At 42.8% G+C, this 19979-nt stretch overlaps 1 protein-coding gene across 1 annotated transcript in view; it reads right to left on the reverse strand.

The window, feature by feature from the left end:
* EBF2 (EBF transcription factor 2) overlaps nt 1–19979 on the reverse strand; it is a 193828-nt gene that overhangs the window by 45380 nt on the left and 128469 nt on the right. The window contains exon 7 of the mRNA XM_060155686.1: nt 13266–13347. Coding sequence (XP_060011669.1) covers nt 13266–13347 — 82 coding nt within the window. The remainder of the gene's footprint in view (nt 1–13265; nt 13348–19979) is intronic.

Consider the following 19979-nt stretch of genomic DNA (forward strand, 5'->3'; position numbering starts at 1 on the left):
ATGGTATCTCTAAAAAGAATTTTTATATATATTGTAATATAATAAGGGTTTGGGAGAACCCCTAAAATCATGAGTCCACAAAGTATTTCACCTAGCCTGGTACCATGGCATAACAGTGGCATATAGGAATTTTTACATGGACATAAATGGCTGTAGTTATCAACTCAAAAGCATTCACTGAGCTCCTGGTATGTATTGGGTATTATTATGTCAGGCCCTGGAGATCCTAAGACCACAGAACAATGTGTTCCTGGTTGGCTAGTGTCTCTCCCACACTTCAGCTCCTCACTTGGGAAGGCACTGCCGATTCGGTGCCCCTGCCTCGCTGTGATGCCAGAATGAACTTAAAGGAAACTCCGTTGTCATTCAGAAAATTGTATCAGTGTAATTGCTCACAAGTCAGGGATGCAGCCTGTCTAGCTCCAGGTCTGTTTTCAATTGTGTCCATGTTAACATGGTAAGAGTCTGGGGAAAGGCCTTCCAGAAAGTTCCTATCCTGTGGTGGCAACCGTAAGACAGAGACATCCATCACTCCCTGCAAGGGCACGAGGCACAAGCTCTTATCAGGGCCCCTCAGCAGAGCACAGGATGGAATCACAGTCAAAGAGAGAGAGGGGCTGAGTCTCCTAGTCCTGGGGTTAAGGTGGACACGACGGCTGAAAGCAATCACCTCTGTTTCTGCTTACCCGCAGAAAATAATAGGACAAAGAGGAGTAAAAGAAAGAGGAATCGGATCACTTTTATAAATTGTGCGCGTGAATGGATTTTCAAAGACGTAGCTGTTAAGATGCAGGGGTGGCAAAGAAGGTGGGCTCCAAAATCGCTCTTAGTCTTTGGCTTTGTAACTGGAAGGATGCTGATTTCATCACATTATTCAGGTAAGACCAAAGAAAGAGTATGCCTTAGTTTATATGCATAAAATACCACATCCATTCCTCAGCTTAATACTTGCTGTTCCCTTGATCAGGAACACTGTTCCCGTCCTTCAACACACAAGTTAAAAAAAAAAAAAAAAGACATAGCTGTCATCCCTGGAAAAAACCAAAAACGAGAGGGTGCTTCAGGCTTTAACTGCTAACGAGCTGTGCTAGGCGCAAGGAGGGGAACCTCAACCTGTGTGAAGATTATGTGGATGTGAAGAGCGTTCTCCCCGAGACCACGTTAATTCATTCCACAAGCTCCTTGTTATACTGTACTTGAACGCTCCTCGTGCATTCCTGCCACAAAATATGGGGCTTTCTTGAGCCAGCTGATTTCATCATTCTCCATTTGGGTGGAGTGAGACTTGGTTCCAAAGAGAACATTTCCCGAATGACATACCCTGATGGTTCAGATGCACTTCATTATTTTCTATTAACAATGGAAATAAATTTTAATCTCTTGCTGGCTAGCGCTGGCCTCTCATGACAGCAAGGGAATTAACCTGAATTATTTCAGTGTCTGCAAAATTTATTACAAGATTTTAAATTATGTCCAAATGTATGTGCGTGTGCCTGTATATATATAGATATGAGGCAAGTTCCCGTTTTTAATATTCCAAATATCTTAGACTTTGAGGGATCTAAGAGAGCCTGCCAATTTAACTGAATTTATAAAATGTAAAGGATTTGAAACTCCACCACGTGAAACCAGACATGTTTGGTGGTTGTTCTTTTTTTTAGGAATGGTTGTTTTTCTTATACATGGAGACACACACAAATATTGACTTTTCCATACACTCACTCTCCTTCTGGAAGAGTGAACTACATTATGGAGGTGAAGATACATTTGGTACATTCAAAGCTTCGAATTTAAGTTCCTTCACTGTTTTCTGATGAACGATGACAACACTGATATTATTCTATTCAGAGAAGTTAAAGTTTCTGAATGTTTGAAGACTGAAGGAAGTAGACTGTGCATTCCAGCATCGTCTCCCTCCCAGGCCTTCCCCTTCCACAAGCCAACTTCTTTCCCCCAGTGAGTATTTCCTGGGTCACGAAGGCTGACCTTTTCCATCTGGAATCAATCAGTCAGCCCCTGACAACTTCCTGAAACACCTCACTCCATTTCCTGTTCTCTCCCCCTTCTCTCTTTCCCCCTGGTTTGCTTCACTCTTCAAAACTGCAGGCCACAGCAGCTTAATGTTAGAGGGTCAGACACAGTTAGACTCCAAAACACTACACAAGGACACCTTTGACCTTCAAAAATCTTTACATCTTAGCTAAACAAATCAAGGTCAACATTTCTTACCATTACCTTGTTAACTATTTGTAGGCATCTTTGCCAACGATCTTCTGATCACAGACTCATCAATACCGCTTGTTCTCCTAAGATCAGAAACTGATCTGTTTTAGAAGTAGCGAATTTAGTATTGACAAAATACCATCAGTATTTTAGTTTGAGGTACCTGAAACTAAAAATCTCGAGTATTATAATAAACATATGCAGAGTATCCCATCCAAAAGGACTTCTCTGTCTCATCAGTGTCTCCTATCACCTAAACCTGATACCTAGTCTTTTATACAGCTGTCAGATTCTCTTGGCACTGCCGCTCTGCTGGCATAGCCCGAAAGGATGCCAGTTAGGAATACAGATGTCCATAATTTGTGTGGGACGGACCCCCAGCTTTTGCCGTTGACACTGGTGACAGCTTTCATTTGTTTCTCAAAGTTGGTGTATCTGTATTTCAGCTCAAAGCTCCAGTAGGAGGGTCTGCGGATCTGAAAACTAAGCCATTGTAGACTAGAGCTCTCCTCAACTGGTACGCTTCAACTCAACACAAAAGCAACAACCAATCATATTCACGCAAATATCACTTATGACACAGTAGCTTTCATTCAAGGTGTCAAGAAAGGAGAAGTAAGATCTGTTGAAATTGCTTGCATTTTTTTAAGCGAAAGTAGTTTTTCACGTTTTGCCGTTCCTCATTTTGTTTAGCGTGATCTCTAATTTTTGGTGAGGCCAGATCGATAAACACAGACCGATTGGTGCGTGACAGCGTAGGTTCCCTTTTGAATCATCCAATTAAACGGCAGTTTTAGCTGATTATACAGAAGTAGAAACGTGAGTAAAAAGTTTGTATCTCCCCTCGAAAACTACAAGAAAGTTTTAAGAACAAAAGCTACAACTGTGTGAGCAGTCTACTCAAAGTACTCAAGAAAACGGATTGACTTCCTCAAATTATACTTTCCTTCTCATTACCCAAAAGCACTCCCATGTCCCCCACTCTAATAATTTATACAAAGCAGGAGCTGAGTTGTAAAGAGCTCTTTCCTGCCTATAAAAGGCCACAGTGGGAGTTACCCTTTCGGTGGACACATCCGTTAATCTGCCCGTACAACTAATTTTCCAATAGAGGAGCTGTTTCTTTGGCATCAGAATGACAGCCTGCGGCAGGAGGACTTCTACCACCCTGATTTATTCCCACCACTGGGTTATTTTTACGCCTCTCTCCACAATGTCTATGGCTCTTTGCAAAATCACACTTAAAAAAAAAAAATCCATCCTTCTCAAAGCTCTAGCTGTATGACTTAGTTGAATCAGAGGAATGACCAGCTTGGATACTACTGCCAGCCAGGCTTTCTCAGCTCATACCCAGGTGTTCCTACAAAGACCCTAAGCCTCATACAGGAGGGTAAAAGGAAAAGAGAAGTCAGAATGCAAAGGGTGTGGAATGACTAAATCATCTGCTCTTTGAAACAGGCGAGTCCCAGTGTCTGTACTTGCTAGAGGATAATCACGTTGGTTGGAAACCTCCCTGTATGGATCAGCGCTGTTGCTTTGAAAACACACCCAATTCTACCATCAGTCAGACACATTTCCCTCCATTTCAATGAGGATCATGTACCTTCTAACCGAAGATGGGGCGTTTGGTAGTTTAATCTCAGTAAATTTACAATAGGTAGCATTTACAGCCCGCTCGACGTGGAAGACTCCGATACCTACTTACAAACATGCGTACACCAAGCTAAATAAAATGGCCTCGAAAATCCCTGTTATTTTGCCAAGTATGGAAAACAATTCTTTATGACATTTTACATCTGGAAATGGAATTAAATTCATGATGTGCTTTTCCCTTATAACTGTTCAGTTGCTATATATGTTATTTCAGCTTTCCCAAAGCGTAACTATTATGTGGGATTTTATTTTCCACCTGTGGAAGGAGGAAAGAAACACAGAGACCACTAAAGGGACAGAGCAAATCAAGACAGACTTCTGGTTGTGGTGGGCAATCAGGTTTGGAGTCCATATCGTGAGAAGAAATACTCCATTGATGTTTTTCAACACTGGCGAGTTCTCACATTCGACAAGGGGAATCTGATGAAACAATTAGCCTAAGCCTCCGTAATTCAACCCAGGCAAAGAACAAGCAAATTGGCTACTGCAAATCGTTTCTCCCTACCTCTTCATTCTTGGCACACATTACATTTTCAAGCCAGATTGAAAGCCCGGATTTTTCTTTGTTACTAGACTTCAGAGTCTCCAAAATTACCTTTAAACACCTACCTACCCCGTAAGTATGGATTTTGTCATCCTTTTTTTTTTTTTTAAGGAATTCCCAGCATTCTTAGCAATCGCTGGTGTTTCATATTCCCCAAGGTTACATTTTCTGTTCACTTGAGTATCAAGTAGCAAACGAGAGAACGCAAAGTTGATTGCTGCTGAGACAGATGTGGGGCGTTCTGGAGTTGCTCACAGCAAGGGAGGGGGCTGTGGCATTAATGACATAAGTCCCGAGAAGATACATTTGTAAGTCACCAGACAGCGCTGTGTTTCAGTGAGTCAGAGTTATTTTGTGATCTTCCAGGCACCGTGCCACAGGCAATGGAAGCCTACAGAAAACACTGTCCCTACCTCAAGGTGTTTACCATGCAACTGATAAAGCAGAACAAACACTACACATAATCAGGAGATATTACTATGTGGTAATACACGATTGAGGGCTGAATTATGTGGCCACTGTATCCTCTAGGAGTCCAAAGGTAAGAAAATTAACCCGAACTGAAGGCAGTAACAAACAGCTTCATCAAGGAAATGAGATTTGAGATAGGGCCTTGAAGAGTTGAAAAACTTTTCTTACACAACTCAAGGGTACCAAAATAATTATTCTGGCAATAAAAAAAAAAATTCTAACTGGCGTAAGTGGAGCCGTATGCCAAAGGGCATGACTGCTGGCATATTTTGGCAAGTTTGGCTTAGGCTGGACACCTTTTAGGGCTTGTTTTTCAAAAACTAGTTGAACATGTACAGAAATCAAGCGGCAATTTTTTTATCCTGTCTTTTAGGTCATCAGGAAGCCCAAAGGTCATTAACCTGCTTTACAACCAAATTTCTCTTCATCTCAAAGGCCAGTGATGCTTGCTATATCTACCCTACATCGTTTTATTCCATTGAGGGCAATGCTTGTCCCATCTGAAACGTATGCCAAGAGGTATGGTTACGGCCCAGGGCAGTATTTCACTAGCAAACATTTTGAGGCTCACCGCGGAGCCTTAACACATTCGATGCCGTTCTTGATCTGGCTGGGCCATTCTCTTCCACCAAACTCTGTCCCTAGGGACCTCGTGAATCCCCTGTCATGCATCAAAACCCAGGAGCACGTAGGCCCCATAAGCAGCTTAAGAATCTATGCACTGTTATTGTGAAACTAAGAAAGCTTTGCCTTCCAGGAAGTTCTGCATCTGATGGTCCTGGAAAATGTTTAAGGGTAGGTTTTAGTGCCCAAATTGGAGTCTCTTAAAATGTTGGAGCATTTAGGGTTTGCTTCCACCTAACTGAAATCTGACATATCCTTTCCCAAGGGTTATATAGGCAACTACCTTTTCTCCCACAAATAATTCAAAACACAGTTCCTGTGTGAGTTGGTCAAAATTCTTAAACCCCGATTCTTGTCCCCATGTGAGATGCCAAAAGTAGGGGGTGATGGGGGTGGGCAGAAGGGTATACTGTCCAACAGGCAAGAGCTTGAAGTTACCCACAGAAAGCTTTTCCCAAGCTTAAAGCATTAGACTGGGCAAAAGATCCTCAGACCTTCAGAGGTTTTCTTCTGACTCCAAGTAGGTAATTACTATTTCTTAACTTGGACTCGCTGGTTTGTGCTATCAGCAGATAATGGACCCACCTGTGGATCAGAGAAGCCATGAGTCAAGTGCTTTTCATTCTGTGCTTTAAAAGTGGGGCTCAGGAGCACGGCAACCTTCACACGGTGGGTGAGATCACAGAGCACCTGGGGTGGCTCTTGAACTGAGAGACTTGAACTGAAGAAACCTGCAGGCAGCTGGAACTGTATTAAATTTTTACCATTTGGAGTTAATTTAAACTCTCGTTTCCCTCTTCACGGGTGTGAAAGAAATAGTCACCATTTTTTTTTTATTTAAGGAAAATAGATGGTGATGCCATTAAAACGTTTCATATAAGAGCTGGGGTTTAAGAAGTCATACGGGTTTGTTGGATGGAGCCTGGCCGTGTTCCAAGGCATGAGTAGCCCTGCCCTTTGCTCTCACATCATTTAGTCAAATAGACGAATGGCCGCCACCCAGCTGTGTGGACTAGGGGCCCTGCCGGCCACGTGAACTTCTCCGTTGTTTTTGTGCAGTGGTTGCATCCAGCACGTTGCAGTAACAGGCTGTAGGCCTCCCACATTATCCAACTACCCTGATGACGTCAGTCCGTCCTCACACGCCTCACTTCGTTTCTCCATTCTGATGGAGGAGATCTTGGTGTCTTCCCACCACCGTGCATGTCTGCTTTCTTCCTCAGAGGTCTGTGAGACCTGCTAGGCGTGTCCTTGCAAAGCACCAACCCCTCCCTCACCTCCTCCGGGACCCCCTCAGAAAGCCCTTCTAGCAGGCCCCTCCTGGGGTTGTACACAGATCCCTATAATCAAACAGGAATCAATTCAGCACTGATGTCTCTCCCAACCTGACCCTGGAAATGACTTTTCTTTCACCTGAAAGAATGTATGCACCCCTCCACACCTCTTGAATTCTTATCTTTTGAAGCAAAGGATGGCAAGAACTGTTGCTGTATCTCTATTCTCTCCCTGACATAGCTATATAACAAAATGATGGCTTTGGTGGACCTCATCTAAAAAGGGAATCATTAGGGGTGAACTTGAGACACCCGAGAGTCACTCAGAAAAGTTCAGCAAATGCTAGGAAGAATCTTTATCCCAATAACAAGAAAGCTACACGTTAGAATGAAGGAATTCATTTAAAATGATTCTAGGGTTGGAGATGCAAGGCACCTGCTACCAACTCCAGAAAGAGTAATGTAGCAGTCGGTGCCGCCCATGGGATGGGAAATACTGCAGTCTTCTACAGTGGTCGGGTCTGTTTAAAACAGAGTCCTTTTGAGGCAGGGCGGGGTGGGGGAATTGGTAAGGCCTCTAAGCTTCCCAGTCTCAAGTACGTGATCTGCTGACACGTGTCCTATTATAGCTGATGCTGTGGAAAACTCTGAAAGCTATTGGGAAGAGCATCCACACTTGCTATTATTACGATGGCAGGTAGCACTGGGCTCCCATACCATCTGGACTTGGCCACACCGCTGAGTCCCAGCAGGCAATACAAGGACAATTGGCACTAGGCCCCCTGTGCTTCCAGTCAGTTCACTTGAAGACCTCAGAGAAGCAGAGCTAAGCTACGTAAATCACTCATTTATCTCACTTTCCTTGTCTCCCCGCTAGGATGTAAGTCCCACAAGGGTGAGGAATGTTCTCTGTTTTGCTTGCTGATATATCTGCAGCACCTAGGATAGTGCTTGGCTCACAGAATTTCCTCGATAGTATTGGTGGGTGAATGAATCAATGAATGAGGGCATCTGTGTTTTCACTCTGACTTGGAGCAGACCCAGCCAGCCTGTCTATGAGAGTGAACTGGCAACAAAAGCCCTGATTGTTGTCAACTTCTGCTGTGTTTCAGGATTTGAATGTGGGTAATGACAACATGCCTGACTCTTCCAAGAAAGTGGCTTGATTTTCTCCTGGATTTTCCAACTGTCTGCTCTCCACCCACGATGCAGAGAAATAAAGAACGGGGTACGTTATGTCTTAACAGGCCTGTCAGCTTAAACTATACATAAATTTCTTTTCCTTTCCTTCACCGCGCTGTTAATCTGCGTGTTTCAACTAATTGTTCCATTTCAAGGAGGGCAGAAGTGATTTTCTGCCTTAATGGTCCATGAATTCAGATACTTTGGGGGCCCTTTTCTTATTTTCCTTCCTCCCTTTCTCCCTCCCTCCCTCGCTTTCTTCCTTCCTTCCTATCGTTTTCCTTTCTTTCTCTTAAAAATTCATTTAATAGGGCTTCCCTGGTGGCACAGTGGTTAAGAATCCACCTGCCAATGCAGGGGACATGGGTTGGAGCCCTGTTCTGGGAAGATCCCACATGCCACGGAGCAACTAAGCCCGCGAGCCACAACTACTGAGCATGCCCTCTAGAGCCCGCGAGCCACAACTACTGAGCCCATGCGCCACAACTACTGAAGCCCGCGCACCTAGAGCCCGTGCTCGGCAACAAGAGAAGCCACCGCGATGGGAAGCCCGCGCACCGCAACAAAGAGTAGCCCCTGCTCTCTGCAACTAGAGAAAGTCCGCATGCAGCAACGAAGACCCACGCAGCCATAAATAAATAAATAAATTCATTTTAAAAATTCATTTAATAATGAATTTTTTGAGCTCCACAGAGTGACTGGCATTGGGGAGAAATACAAAAATAAATAAAACATACAGATTATCCTCAAGTAGCACACAGGCTATTAGACAAATAATAATTGGAAGACAATGTGATCAATGGCAAAGTAGAAGTCTGTAGAGAAGTATGTTGGCCAATAGGTCTGCCAGAAAATGCCTCACTAAAGAGGTGACACTCAGGTGTAGGCTTGAAGCATGAGCAGAAGTCACAGACTAGTGAGGAGTGAAGGGTTCCCAGGCAGAGGGGCGAACATGTGAGAAGGTTCCAGGCGATATTCCGTGGACTAGAAATCAGTGAGGTGTGCCTGGTGGGTGGGGGAATGTATGGAAGCGTCAGGAGGGGCGCATGGCAGAAGCCCTGCCTGGTACGAAGCTACTTCTCAGCCATGCCTTCTAAAATCTGAGCTTTTGTCCATGGACAGGAGATATTTATAACCTACTTGAAGCAGAGGAGGGACATGTTCTAAAAGATCACTTAGGCAGCCGTGCTGAGGATGCGTTAGACAAGGAAGGAGGAGAGGCAAGGGCCTATCGCGGTTTTTCAGGAGAGAGAGAGGTGGATTTTACAGATACTTAGGAGGAAGGTACAGATCAGGGAGGAAGCACTGAGTTCTGCTGTGAGCGTGTGCTCACTAGTCATCCAGGGGAAGATGCCCAGGAGGGAGGCAGAGCTGGGTGTCTGCAGCTCCAGAGAAGGGGGAGGTCTGAGGACGTGGATCCCGGAGCAGGTGGTCTTTACAGCCGAGAGAACGGGAAGACCACCAGGATGAGTCCTAAGTGGACGGGTCCCCATCGTAAGGGTTAAGTTACATGGAGGGAGCCCACTGGGTGTTAGATGAATTTCATCTCTTTAGATCAAGGGTCCGTGGAATTCTCAGAGACGTCTTAAGAGGTCTCGGAACCCCTGAAATTTTAAGCAAACCTTTGTTGAAATGTAGCTTTTTACTGGGACAAAACTACAGCTCATACCAAATTCTCAAAGGGGTCTGAGCGCCCCCGCCCCCAAAAAAGGGTTTAAAACCCTTGCGTTTCGATAAATATTTTATATGCCCATGTTACTTAGGACTTGAACTGAATGAAAGAGAGGTTCAGATTGGAAAATAAGTTTGATATAATGGTTTTGTTCTGATTTGATCATTTCTGGAAAAAGAATTTAGGTTCCACCGATGTTTGGGGGATAGTGGAAAGCGAAGGGGTGAGAGAGGAGAGAGAGTTTGGCTGGATTCATGATTTGGTTAGAAATATTTTGTATTTTTATCCTGCTCAGATCAAATCTCCACACAAAAACAAAACAAAACAAATCAAAAAACTTCAGATTAAATCTACGTTTGATCATACAACAAAAGTAGAGAATCGAAGTTATTTGTCCATATGGTTTAAAATTATCACATTTGGCATTCTGAATGATATATACGTATATTCTAGGAATTCCTAAGCTACCATTCCTTTAGATCACTCTCATGATTATCTACCATCTCTGGTTTTGTTTCATACTTTGAACTTGATCCAAACTTTTCACTTAACCATTACAGCACATAGTCAAGCCTTTCTCCATGTAAAAAGATCTTTCATGGAAGGCTATACTTGTCATAGAATCTGAGTACGGTGTAAAAATTGTCAATTCTTTTGTGAATCAAAGGATACTGTGAAGAAAGTGAAAAGCCAGTGATAGAATGAGAAAAATATTTGCAAATCACTTATCTGATAAGAGCCTAGTATTCTGAATATATAAAGACCTCTTACAGCTCAACAATAAAAAAGTAAACCAATTTGAGAATAGGCAAAAGATTTGAATAGAGATTTCTCCAGAGAAGATCCACAAATGGCCAAAAAGTACATGAAAAGATGCTCAAATCATTAGTCATTAGGGAAAGACAAATCAAAGCCATAATGAGATACCACTTCACACTTACGGGATGGCTAGGCTTTTTTCTTTTTAAACAGGAAATAACAAGTAGTGGAAAAGATATGGAGAAATTGGGACCTTCACACATTAGTGATGGGAATGTAAAATGGTGCAGCCACTGTGGAAAATAGCTTGGCAGTTCCTCAAAAAGTTAAATCTGGAGTTACCATACGACCCAGAAATTCTACTCTTAGGTATATACTCAAGATATCAAAAACATGTTCACAAAATAACTTGTACATAAATGTTCATAACAGCATGATTTATAAAAGCCAGAAAGTAGAAACAACCCAAATGTCCATCAACTGATGTACAGATAAACAAAATGTGGTATATTCTTACAATGGAATATTATTCAGCCATAAAAAAAATACTGACACATGCTACAATATGGATGGACCTTGAAAACATTATGCTAAGTGAAAGAAACCAGACACAAAAGGCCACATGTTGTATCATTCCATTTACAGGAAATGTCCAGAATAGACATATCTGTAGAGACGGAAAGTAGATTAGTGGTTGTCAGTGGGTGGACAGAAAAGGGAATTGGGAAGTATGGGGTTTCTTTCTGGGATGACGGAAATGTTCTGGAATGATATGGTGGTAATTGTTGCACAACACTGTGAATATACTAAAAGCCACTGGATCACACACTTTCAAATGGTCTAAATGATGAATATATGAATTTTATCTCAATAAAAAAATGCAAAAAAATTTTTTCCAGTTGACTTTAGCCCTACCCCAGAAATAAGACAGTCCTAGAATCCACAAACTTAAAAAGAAAAATCTTTTCCCTCGTCTTTGCAAAAGTCAAGTACATTCACATAGGATGAGAATTCCTCGTATTTTGAAATGAACAATATTTATTCTAACCCTGTTAAAAAATTCAGGCACATTAAAAATTTCACTTAGTAAATAACCGGAGAAGTAGAGGAAATATTACATGCATCTGATAAGTGAATACATTTCTAAAATTTGGGATAAATAAAATAAAATAAATAAAATGACAAGGCATTCTATTTAAAGCCTCCTAGAAGTGTCTTCTCAAATTTAAAACTCTTTGGAAGGGATGATAGAGAATAAGGGGGGATAGGAATCTAAACTGCTAGCTTCTTTCCCTGCCTCTTGTTTCTTCCAGACGTGAACGCTAAGCTTTGGTCATCTGGGCACTTTGGAATTCTTTTGAATTTCACTCTGTTTTTGGACTGAAATTATTTATGTTTCTGTTTGGAACACTGAGTACCATAAGCTTCCACTATGCACAATGTTCCTGCTTGACCCCCCCCCCAAGAAAATCATTTCATTTCTATTCGTCTTCTTATCATGCAGCAGGGGAAGAGCCTGCAGGATGGAGAGCTGTGGTTTAACTTGTTCAGGCGAGGCTCGTATTAGCGCTACACAGCAAACAAAAAAAAAATGTCCCGGTCACAGCAAGATAGTTTGATACCCATGATGCGGTGAAAAAACATGACAGGAATTTTTGTTTTTCAAGGTCGTGCTCACTGGCCTTGCATGTACCCATCTCTCCTATTAACTCTTTCATGACTCTGCTGCTAAACCACAGAAGCTCTTTGAGCAAAAGGCAGGAGCAGCTACATCATTTGTGGGACCCAGTGTAAGATGAATATGTGCGGCCCCTTGTTCAGAAATTATTCAGAATTTAGAAAAAGGCAACAGCAAGGCGTAACCCTAGCAGCTGCACACGGTGCAAACCCAGGGTCCGGTGGAAAGAGTTGGATCCGACACATCCTCCTGGCTCGGGGTTGCACCACCTCCTTCCCGTGATTAGAGGCGAGTTACTTCAACTCCCAGAACCTCACTTTCCCCACCTGAAACGTGAGGCTAATAATCTCCATCTCTCATCTCTCACGTTGCTGCCAGGATTTTTTTTTTTTAATCTCAAGCCTGAATAATATTGTTTAACATGTTTTCCATTCTTCTATGGGGAAAGGAGCAGGAGGTATTTCAATGGGGCGTGAGTGGCAGGAAAGCCATTTGGTGGATTAAATGTGGGTCCTTCAAAGATGAAGGAAGGGGGCCAAGAGGGGCTGCTTTCCTCGCATCTCCAACCTGACACACTTTGCCTCGCTCTGGGTTTTTATTAGCTTGTATCCCCAGTACATCAGTGGCAGGGGTGATGAAACCGGTGGCAGATTTAACCCAGGCAGCTGGGTTACTGTCCCGTGGGTCTTGTTGTCATGCTGAGATCTTAAAGTGACCACGGCTGCTTGGTCTGCTGCTCTCCCAGACACTCGGAGAGAGACCACTGAATAGTTAATCGGTGGCAAAGGAAAGGAAGAGGCTGTTGCTTGCAGAAAGCACAGAGAAGCTGCTTTGAAAAATCCCAAGGTGGCTGAGTATCAAGAACGCTGTTCCTGCTTGTGGGCAGCTGTGTGTGCGAAGGGCAGCCTGAGGGCTTAAAATCAAATCTCCAGCCTGGGTTGGTGCCCCTCCCCTGGGGCCCTGGCAATGCAGGCAGAAGGCCTTAAACACCACAAAATGAAGAAACCCTCAGTCCTATCTGAAGAGGGCGGCCATTTACAGTTATCTTTTTTGTTGTTAGCGGCATCCGTGAATAATGTTTTCTAAGGGGGGGGGAAAAAAAAAGAAAGGAAAAGAAAAAAAGAGTGCTAAGGAGAAAGAAAACAGGATGACTTATTTACCAGGAAAGAACGGCAGGCCCCTTACCTGAAACCTTCTCATGTCCCTTGGGTTTCCTGCTGTTTTCAAACAATTCTGATTGCACTTGAGGAAAAATTTTAAAAAGAATCTGTGAAGAGAAAGCAAGGTGTTACCTTTTTAAGTAAACATGTTTTAGGAGAGAATATATATGCATTATATTAGATTGGATTGGAAAGTGATTGGATTTCAGGTCTGGGGAATTTCAGCCAGCCCTGCCTGTGAAGGAACGTAGCTGACCCGCTGCAGTTCGCAAATTTGGATGTTTTTGGTCCCAAGTTGGCTCCATCACTGTTGAGGGCTGCGAAGTGGCTCACAAGCTGGGCTCTGGTTTGTACACCCGCCCTCGAGTGGCTAGGGCATGCTCTCTCCAAAAAAGAGACACAGAGACAGAGAGAGAGAAAAGAAGAAAAAAAGGCTTCACAAGCAGCAGTGACTCTTGCTGTACAAAATTAGCTTTGCTCCAGAGGGTTAAACGTGGCATGACTGAGCCCAGAATCCCAGGGTTCGTCACGTATGTGGCTTTCCGCCGGCCACACACATCTTCATGCACACATAACTCACACGTAAACCCTCACACACAAAGGGGGCCTGATATTTTCAACTGGTGGATATAAAATCAGAAAATAATGTTACTGTCTAAAGACAGTCAGTCTGTGCAGGTATATGCTGGGGGTTTTATGATTAATAACAAGTGTGAATGTCCTTTCAGACCTTCTACAGATTATCCAGAAATATACAAAGGCACAGAATAATGGTCTGAGGTTATCATTTGTAAGACATATTTTTAAGCCAATATTCTCCTAGATAACCTTTTTTGTGCACTTTTAAAATTGGGCTTCTTTGATCAGATGAGTACAGAAACCAAGAAAAATGGCAGAAGTGGTCTTTTCAGCCATTTACCTATTTAATGTTTGGAATGTTGTTTCGAAATACAATAAGTTTTTCATTTATTTCACTTGCAGAGTCCTTTTCCTTAAAAAAAAAAAAAAAATCCAGCTTTTGCAGCGTTAAAGTCCCAGGTGAGCAAGGCCTATTTCCCTTTCTGTTACTATGACAACGAAATTTTACCGCAGTCCCAAAGTCCCTTCAGAACTCTACCATCCACGCCTTGAATTAGAACTTTAAAGGAAAAGATATACATTTTTTCCCCAGGATTTACCAACAAAAATAAGTAGAAATCAACAATGCTTCCAAAAATTCTATTTTAAAGCAACGGTTGGTGAGATGCCGTCGTGGTGGCCTTCTGTTTATTTTTATTTCTTTAACAATCACACGAAAGAATTAGAGAGCACGCCAATTAATTGTATTTAGCACTTAAAAAAAGAAAACCTGATGGGGAGATAAACAGTAAATGATGAAAGAAGAGAGAAGAGGAATTGCCCTTTCAGAGCATTTTCTCTAGATTTGCTAAAAATATTTGGCCAAGTGTTCCTGACCCCTATCTATAAATAAGGTTGGGTGTGAATTTGGAAAGAATAGCTAAATGCTTCTTTTCATAATTTTATAGCATCTGCTTTTCACTTCTCTCTTTGCATCCTTACTGGGGGGTGGGGGTGGGGGCTAAGCATTGCTTCCTGGGCCATGAAGGTGTCCAGGGCCTTTATCCGAGGTACCAGGCAGAGAACAACAAGGCAGAAGCGCTCCTTGCTGCTTTATGCGGTGTTCACATTCACAGGCTGCCCCTGCTTTCAAAAGTGCAGGGGGGCGTCAGTCCACAGCAGCCGGAGCGCGTTAGAAAGGAGAGCTGCTTGTATTTAAGAACAGATTGGTCAAAATTCAAACATTTTCTTTCTTAAGGCAAAGCATTCTTTCACTTGTGCCTTCCTAGCGGGGGTCACCTACAGCAACTTAAAATGCCTGGAGATGCTCTCACAAAAGACTTAAAACGGGCCTTTTCCTCACTTGAGTCTCTTTCCAAACAATAACCCCTGCCCTCACACCACCTTTGCCCTCCAACACCCGCCCCTCCCCCATGAGTGATTTACATCTTTTCCCCTACTAAAACCAAATTTTCTTTTTCTCACAAATTCCTTGGTTTGGGGCAAGTTTTAGCACAACTGGACTCCTTAGAAAGCGTTCTGTGTGTTATACTTCCCCTCATCTACCCACCCCCCTCACCTTCTCGAAAATGTACCTGTTGAAAACATTAATGTTCATGAAGGCATTATTATATGAATGGTATGAAAGTGCAAAGGAGATAAATGTTTACATAAAATCAAATTGATTTAGGGGAAGAAGGGGCCCGCTGAAAGGCTTTATTCATTTTAAATTACGACCCTTAACAGTTCTTTGGCTAGAAAACACCCAGTGTTGACTCTTTTGCGGGCCTGGGGTCTGAGTTTGGAACCTACCCAGCCCCCTGCACACTAAGGATATAACATCCTGTTCACAAAGGGGAAGCGAGGGGTGGAGGAGGGAGGGAGGAGGGGGAGAGAGAAAGAAAATTCTCTTACATTGTATAGTACTTTCTAAAAGAAGGCGTAGCTACTTCTAAATGGCTAGCACCAGAAATTATGACCTGCGTATTTTAGATGTGGACCTAGAAATCAATTTAAAGGAATTCTGGGGCTTACTGACATCTCCATTTTTTTTCTCTTCCTTTTACTGATGTCTCCCACTTTCCTCCCCTTCAGCCCCTCCACCCTCTATGCTCAGGGGCTTGGTACAGAACCCTCTACTAACCATCCCATCCATTAGCCATAGGGTAACTTGCAGGGAATAAATCTCCTGGGTCTAGATCCCTCTGAAGCCTGGAAAATGTCAGCTCTCTCCACTCAGCAACGGGAAACCAAAATGAACTACAAGGTTCAGCCCAAATGTGCAGAGACTCATCAGGATGGAAGTTGTAATTTTCACTTTCTCCAAACAGTGTTGATTCCAGAAATATTCTAACCACTTAGCATGGTACACTCTACAAGGCTTCTGATCTCATCCCTGAAGAGTGAATGCTAACGGCGACAGGTATATCCTTGTTTTATTAGAGAAAGAGGAATAGAGAGTGGGGTCCAAATCTGAATTCAAGCCCTCAGCTTTCACTCTGGTTCCTGGGTCAAGTGAGGCAACAGAACAGACCCAAAGGCAGTCCTTCACTGCACTGATACCTATTAAATGCTGACAGCGTACTAGTCTTGACCTGCTGCCAACTAACTATGTAACCAAGTTACTTTGCTCCTCTAGGCCTCAGTTTCTTTGACTGTTAGAAGGAAGGTTTAACTGGATTATCTCTAGGGTTTCTTCCAACCTTATTATTCTATGATTGCAAAGAAAAATGTGTAGAGTTGACAACCCTCCAGAAATGGTGACACTGGAAGAAGAAACCACTGGAAACAAAAGTCTGTGACTTATTGAAGTCCAAGTGGGGGTGTGTGCGGGGGGTTTCTGAAAGAGAGAACAAACCCCCCGATCGAAGAATAAGCGAGGACAGCTGATGGGTGGAAAGTGGGGCATCTTGGCTGATGCCTTGGCCAGAGCTGGTGGGACCCAGAGGATGACGGGCCGGTTGTTGAGTGACAGGCACCACTCTCTTAGGATCCTTTCTCTGTGCTCCAGCAGCAGGAGAAGGTAGCTCAGGAATATCACAGATCAGAGCCATCTCTGTCCCTGCTTACCATCCTGTGTGGTCCAGAAGCTGAAGGGTACAGGGGTCACCGAGTGCGGGAAAGAAGGTTTGCCAAAGGTCAGCTCCATGCCACACTCTGAGCTATGTGCTTGATATCCAATGCCTCATTTATTTCTCACAACTGTACGAGTGACGAACCCTCTCACAGCTAGGAAAAACAAAGGCGCCAAGAATTTAAGAAATTTGGCCCAAGATCACACCACTTGTCAGCGGCAGAAACGAGGATTTGAACCTGGGTCTTTCTGGCAGCAAGTTCCACCGGGCGTTCTGTGTTTCCTGCACCAATTACACTGTCGTGATGGTTGCACAACTCTCTCGGTATAGTAAAAGCCATTGAATGATATGCTGTGAATGGGTGAACTTTATAGTATGTACACTATATCTCAATATAACTGCTTAAAAAGAAACTTCAGAAAATATAGTCTGAAAAAAATCAAAAACAACCCCAAAAAACCCATGAAGGATTCTGGTTTCTTGGCGAGGGAGAGAGAGGACTATAGTATCCCAAAAGGAAAATATGAGGTCAAAGATAGTTGGCGTGGAAGTAAATCCTTACCACTGAAACCCCCTGATGAATTCATTCATGTACTCATTTGGCCGATTATTAAGTGTGGAGTATGTGCAGTAAAGGATCAGCAGAATGGCAAACAAGATGGACAAAATCTTGCCCTCATGGAGCACACAACCAAACTATTTGAAAAATGCTTCTTCAGTTTCTGAGATGAGCCTGGAGACCCCTGAATACGGGTCTGAATAAGGTCCCAGAGGATTACCTAGTACCCAAGAAATCTCTTCTCCTCCTAATCTCTGGAATATTAGAACACTCGGCATTGTTCAAGAACACAAAAGCTCCTAGGTGGCTCTAGACATGTCCTGAGCCCACCCCAAATAAAAACTGAGACTCAAACTAGATGTACAAGTAGGGTGCAGAGTTCAGGTCCAGTGGTGGGGTCAGTGGGGAATCTCTAAATCACAGGAAGGGTAACTACTTTATATTCATGCCAGACTTCGAGATTATAGCCAATGATCTAGTACAAAACGCAGCATACTATTTCTCCAGAATTGTGGAAGAAGCCATTCAATTGACCTCCAATTAGAAGCCCAAGATCTAGCGCCTTCTAAAAAATTATAATACAAAAAATCTTTCAGAAAGCACTGTGGAAGGCACAGAGTCTTCTTTCAAGAAAAAAATTAGATAGGAGTGTATATCAAAAGAATGTGAACTTGGCACTAGTAACAGCTACCGTTATGCAGAGCCTTACTCTATGCAAAATAACATGTAAAGTACCTTTCACTTTGAAATTTCATTCCTTATTCCCTTAAAAAAAATTCTACTTCCATCTACCCTGGAAACAGCTTCTGTGATGACATGGCCACATCTTATACACCATGGAGATGGGAACATACCCACACTCTCCAAGGGCCAAGAACGGGGATGCTGTATCTGGTTCTCTTTCTGCCACAACGGCCATATATACAGGTTGGATCACTAAAGGCTGAGCCATATATAGAGTTGATAAACCATGTAGGTGCTTAAAGGTCTATGTCTATTGATTTTTGAGGAAGACACATTTCATCTGGATTAACTGCTAAACCTCCTTTTCCAGAGTCCAATAAATTAAAATCTAATTGCCTTCCACTGTTCGTGCATACTTCTGAAAAGAAAATAATCCTTTCTCTTAGAACACTCTCTCATATCATTTGTGAGAACTACCAAATGTTGGGATGGGCTGAATCATAAAATCATATTTGAAAGAAATGGGCAGTTACCTCTCTTCTCCCAGGATTCTTTCAAGCTTACAGTCTTTACGGGCAGAGGGAGAAGCCATGTTGGATGGTCACATCCATGGGGCCATTTTCTTACTCTTAAGAATAGCCTTCATGGCAGCTCACTCTGCTTGAGATGGTAGGAAAACCCCTAAGTGATCGGTTTCCACTTGAGACCAGTGTAAAACACAAAGATAATGTTCTAGCTTTAATCTAGGTCTTAATTGTAACATCCTCTTTGAACCTTCTGACAATAGAGGGAACACGTTTTCCTCCCCCCAAAGCCACCAACAGAATCCAAATTCAGACAGCCCAAATAAGAAGAAGGACAGCAGTGGGCCCCGGCCTTGGCCAGAAGATGACGTGCCCTTGATCAATCTGTGGATTGCTGAGATTAGAAAGGGCCCTGAAGCTCTTAAGGCCTTGTGAAGATTCTCACTCAAGTCCACAAAAAAGAAGAGACTGTGGGAGGTCAAACTTCGAGTTGGCTCTTGCTATACCCCCCCAAAAAAAACGTGACAATGGGACATCTGAGAATGCTTGCTACCTGCAATCTGCTTGGTACGATGGCAGTTGGTACAAAGACCCAAGAAGATCCATGGAAAGAGGAGATAATTTAAACGTTTTGACTGACTGGTTTATTTAAGCTTAAATCAAATACTCATTTTTATAAGCTGATTTTCCATGCAATCCACTTATTTGAATGACTCCTTCAAATGTAAATATAAGTACACAAACAGAGTAAGTACAGCATCTTTCCTCTCTACAGACATTCCTAAAGGGTTGTATTACCACAGAAGCTTATTCACCTGCATGATTCCAATGAAAGCCCATTTCAGATCTGAAAGATTTAAGTTTACAGAAAATTTTTAAGGAATATATTTTCTTAGTTCTGATTACATTCAATCCCTCTAACTCCCCTTGGCTCAAAGTCTAATTATGATAATGATGATAATAATAAATAAATAGCCCCTATTCATTGACTTCATATTATTAGCCATGTATGGTTTCATTTAATCGCCCCAACTCTGAGAGTAGGAGAAATAACATCTCCATTTTACAGAGGAGATAATCAAGACTCATAAACATTAGATTACTTGCCCAAAGTCAAACAGCTAGTAAGTGGAAGAGCCCAGAGTGGACCTCAGGTTTGTCTGACTCAGGAAAACATTGTTAAGGTGGGAGCTTGGCCAAGTTTCTTCTGAAGGAAAAGATGGAACATGTTGCCAAGCAGCTCTTTTTTTCAGGAGACCAGTGAGTGCCTCATGGATCTACAGAGGGGATCATGTCGCTGTCTACATCTTACTCTCTGTAAATAAGAATGGGGTCACTCC

This window comes from Lagenorhynchus albirostris, chromosome 7 (assembly GCF_949774975.1).
Source record: "Lagenorhynchus albirostris chromosome 7, mLagAlb1.1, whole genome shotgun sequence".
Taxonomy (NCBI): domain Eukaryota; kingdom Metazoa; phylum Chordata; class Mammalia; order Artiodactyla; family Delphinidae; genus Lagenorhynchus; species Lagenorhynchus albirostris.